The sequence below is a fragment of the Brugia malayi genome (assembly GCF_000002995.4).
Source record: "Brugia malayi strain FR3 genome assembly, contig: Bm_112, whole genome shotgun sequence".
NCBI lineage: Eukaryota > Metazoa > Nematoda > Chromadorea > Rhabditida > Onchocercidae > Brugia > Brugia malayi.
In genome coordinates this window covers 17933-22898 of record NW_025062369.1, presented here as the reverse complement: position 1 = coordinate 22898, position 4966 = coordinate 17933, and the positions used below count along the sequence as shown (strand labels likewise).

The window sequence follows — 4966 nt, the reverse complement described above, 5'->3', positions numbered from 1 at the left end:
CTGCATACCGACATACTAACATGTTGCATTCATCGTTCATTCGCATTTGAATCCTTCAAACAGCAATAAAATCAATGATGAGATGAAAACTGTTCCTACATGTCACATCGGTTGAGGTTAGGCAGGAAGGCAAAGAGAAGTCTTAAGCTCTTATATAACTGAAATTGCTGGTAGATCACTTCCTCTTCATCTGGTCCTCTTCTCTCTCTTTCCTTGCACATTTATTCATTTATGACATCAGTGAGACCGTCTGTCAGATGTCAACGAGATGTATAATGTCGGAAGACAAGAACCATCCAACCTCTGTAAAAAACAGTGCTGGCAATGATGGTAGAGAGAGTAGCACATCGAGTCACAATTGTCATTTCGTTCTTCCAATTAGATTAGCTTTCAGAGCTTTCAATGATTTATGCTATTTCAAGAAAATTCTCTGATGAACAAACACATATATAAATGAACATGGCATTGTCTTAAATAAATATACATAAAAATACGGGTAACTGACAAAAATTAGAGAGGGAGATTAAAAAAGCAAGCGTTCCTGTCGACGCACTTCAAATTGTTCTCCATTTTATGTGTGGGCGCTGATTTAAAAGATGTGAAGGAATGAGGTGAGAAGAAACATCTCGAAGTGATAACGGCAACAATGGTAGCATATCAGTGTGATATTATCAACGTGATATTGTTCCAGACCGAATAAATAAGAACCCTGACTCTTGTAATTTATGGTTTTCTGTTTGCTAACCCGCCACCCCTTCCATGGGAAGAAGAAGCTGTACGGTGAAATTGGAATACTCTCAGATATGTCTTACTAATCGCGACGAAGATGCCCGTGGGAGCATCGTTGCTTACCCTACTCGACCGCCTCCTTTGCAATGGGCTACAGTTTGCTACAGTTACTTACAGATTGATCCATGAACTTGGCTATGTTAAACACAATTCTTACCTAACCCGCAGCTATGTTAAGGTTGCAACAACCGCTATTAAACCTCGAACGATGAGAAGATTGAAGCGTTGAGCAGCATTTGATAGAAAAAGAAACGCAGATTATGGAATAATTTGTCGTCTATTTCAATGACGCCAAGACGTTCATCGATGAGATTCTGAACCCGCAAAGCAGTGAAACATATTCAATATTGCATATGACGCTATACCCAATGACTCTTTGCAACAAGGTAATTTCTCATCTTCTGCAACCAGGTAACAATCTCTGGAACCGATTATGACTGATACACTATCTGTAGTCCCTACTGATAGTAGCAATAGTCGTAAAAGCATTGAACAAGCTAACATTGACCATACGCCATCCCTCCTTGTTCACTGGAATTATCAGTCCAATAGTCTTCTCAATAGGAAGAATAAATTTAGGTAGCACTACTGCTTCTGCTTGATACTCGCGAGAAGTTCACATTAGGGATGAGGAAATAAAGCCTACAGCCGACTGACCCATCGTATAGTATGTTGATTTCTCGAAGGTCAAACAGCATTTATTAATCACTATATTATGCTGTCAGCTATATTTGTTGCTCATCTACACTTGAATCATCGTAAAACGTTCATGTTAGATTTATCGAAATTGAATTTTGTCTAATAATAATTCCATTAACACTTCGAGTAATAATAAGCCATTAACGTCATAAGGCATTAAGAAGTGAATTTTTCCCCAGACGTAGTTAGAACATTTTCTGGGACTGTAGTATTAAGCAAATCAATTCGTAGCCTTTTACTCATTAAACTTATGACAAATAGTAATTGAATAGAACAGAAACGGAAAATAATTTGTACAAAAACAGCTTTGCTTTGATTGGGACCTGGATATTCACCGTAAAAGGTTATGCTAGATTTGTTGAAATTAAATTTTGTGCTAATTGACTAACGAAAGGTGCAACTATTAATCAACTGACGTCACAAACATTTAAAATCTAAATCTCGATAATACTAGTACTAATAATTTAGTACCAATATTTCATCAAACAACGCAAATAGGATTATTTAGTTTAAATATTTCATCATTAGATTAAATGTTTCACCCATTGACATTTAATTTCAACTATTCATTAATTTCTACTTATGCATTTATGCAAATGCTACCCTATTGTATGAATGCAGTTTAAAATTTGTCCCATCCTTTCAAACATCAAATATTATCCCAGCATATGTTGAAAATTTTTTTGATAATAGCAGCAATAGCAATGGATCTATGTCCAAAAAGCAATAATTATCAAATTTCAGGTGATGCGCCCATCCCATAAAGTTCCATGAGTGATACTATGAGTAGGATGCAACATTGATTTTATTAAATGAATCAAATTAAGTGCTTAAAAACGCCAATTGCTTTTCCACATATTGAAATAACCTATCAGTATCCAAAGCATCAGATTTACGTACATGCTATTATAACGCTTCTTTTCGGTTCACAAAACACACATAAATACCAGTCGGGGGAGAGAAAAGCGAGAATTTAAAAATATAACAAACAATGGACAGATTAAAAGCTGTTTAAACCTTTGATCTTTAATTTCAACCAATCTGAAATAAAGAGCTTTCGTGTGAGCATTTCTGTCATTTCACGAAATTTCGTGTTTCACTATGTTCTTCACTATACCTATGACACCAATTATTTGGCTCAATCTTTTGCTTTGCATCATCTCTGAAAAAAATAAAACTTTCCCTATAATTAACCCCGATAAAAGTGATGAAATTATCACATATACTACTCATTCTGGCACCTCAAACAGCTTTGATATCCTCGATTACAACAGTTTTGAGCCATTATTTGGCTCAGAATTTCCATCCGATCCTTCGCAGTTGATTGATTTCGATCAGTTGAGTGAAATTGAGGATATAAGTAGCAAAGAATCGATACCCGAGATCACAAATGCTCCTCATCCTGGCTTTTCAAACAGCCATGGTTTGTTGGGCCACACTAATTTGGGCTCATTACTTGGTTCATATACAGATTCAAATAGGAATGTGTGGAGAGATGCTAATCCGATCTATTTTCACCAACTTACTCTTTCCCCAGATGACACAACCGATCAACACGGAAATGCTGAACAGAATAACATGGGCAAGAAACACTTCTCGGATAACTTGATTGTCCGCGACTACAGGGAAAATGAAGGATCAGAAACAAGTAATGGCAAATTGCATTTTTACTTTCATCCAATCCATAAAATTAAACATATCTATCTCACTAAAACAAAAAATCTACAATTATCGATCGAAATTCCAGAAGTAACTTAAAAGTATAATTTTTACTTCAAATATGTGAGATGACGATATAGACAAATGCTTAGTACCTAAGATATTGAAATCTAAGTTATTTAGATACTCAAAGTGGAACTTCTTCGCCACTTAATGTCGACACCGATGACATTATTACATATATGCACTTACCTGGTTCACAACAAAATGCGGTTCCGATCTATTTTCACCAACTTACTCTTTCCTCGGACGACACATCCAGTCAACATGGAAATACTAAAGAGAGCAACATCGATAACAAACACTTCCTGAATAGCTTGAGTACCCACGACTGCAGGGGAAATACCAGTGAAGGATCAGAAACAGGTAATGATGAATTGCGCAACGATTTTTCGTTCTATCTCTTATAGTATTTCATTTTCATTAACAGCATGAAATTGTAGAAGTAATAACGAATCAAAAACCAAAACTCATTTCGCCGTTCAGAAGGCGATATTAAAAATATTATCATTGCTTAAAACATGTGAGAAGATAAGTAAATAACTACTTGTTACCTAAGTTATTTAAAATTCGATATGATATTTTTTTTATGGCACTGACATTTTTGTGATTTTCACATTACTTAACTACAAAATGGTATAATAGATTTATTAATTGCAAAAATACATTTTTTGACATGGATTTTTCAGATAACAAAAAGTATATTTGTCATTATCCCGGCTGTACTGTGATCACAAAAGATTACAAAGAATATATAACACATAAGAAATCTCACGGTCAGCCCTTCATCTATGAATGCAAAGTGCCCAGTTGTGGACGGACATTCCACCATGGTTCATCATTTCGCAATCACAAGCAAACGCATGAACCTCATCCTCAGTGCGAGGGTTGTGGCAAATTCTTTACCAGTAGGAATCAGCTACTGTATAATCACCAGAAGCATTGCCAAACAAATTTTCGTTAGTTTGCAAATTTAGCAGAATTTTAAAAGTATATGTCAGCCTAAAGTAGAATGCATTGGAATATGTTATAAAACATTTGTGTCACAATGAAACGGAAAATTCATAATTACACTATTTTTGCAACTATATCTGAACATAGTTAAACAGCTTCTTACGATCTAAATTATTTGAATGAGATTTTGGTAATACTTTTATGATTTATCAGATTACTTAATTAGCTGTCGAACACTACAATAGAACAGTAACAAAAAAAATAACACGACAATTCTTAAGGCGAACGAAGCTACGAATGCCTTTATCCCGGATGTACTATGATCACGAAAAATTACAAAGAATATGTAATACATAAAAAAACACATGGTCAACCCTTCATCTATGAATGCAGAGTGTCCGGTTGCGAGCGAATATTCCAGCATAAATCATCATTTTGCAATCACAAGCAAACGCATGAACCTCATCATCAATGCAAGTGCTGTGGAAAATTCTTCAGCACCATGTATGGACTACAAAGACATAAGAAGCTCTGCCCAACAAAATTTCGTTAGTTTGCAAATTTAGCAAACTTTTGAGCACACATATTAGCCTGAAATAAAATTGAAATGTGTTATGAAACATCCGTGATCGCTGAGTGACAATACAACAGAAAAATCTCAATTACATTTTTTGTTGTAGCTATACACCAAGATAATTAAGCATCTTTTTGTGATCTAAATTATTTGAAAATCATACTGGAATGCTAATTACAAAAACAAATGTCAATTTTTTTAGATAAACAAGGTTATGAATGCCTTTATCCT

At 34.9% G+C, this 4966-nt stretch overlaps 1 protein-coding gene across 1 annotated transcript; it reads left to right on the top strand.

Moving 5' to 3' along the window:
- Positions 1-2589: 2589 nt before the first annotated feature.
- On the top strand, positions 2590-4171 carry Bm17250 (Uncharacterized protein; the record flags this gene model as incomplete). The annotated part of the gene is made up of 3 exons (XM_043083051.1): positions 2590-3136; positions 3331-3573; positions 3897-4171. The coding sequence occupies 3 exons, from the start codon at positions 2590-2592 to the stop codon at positions 4169-4171; spliced, it is 1065 nt and encodes a 354-aa protein (XP_042938985.1).
- Positions 4172-4966: the final 795 nt, after the last annotated feature.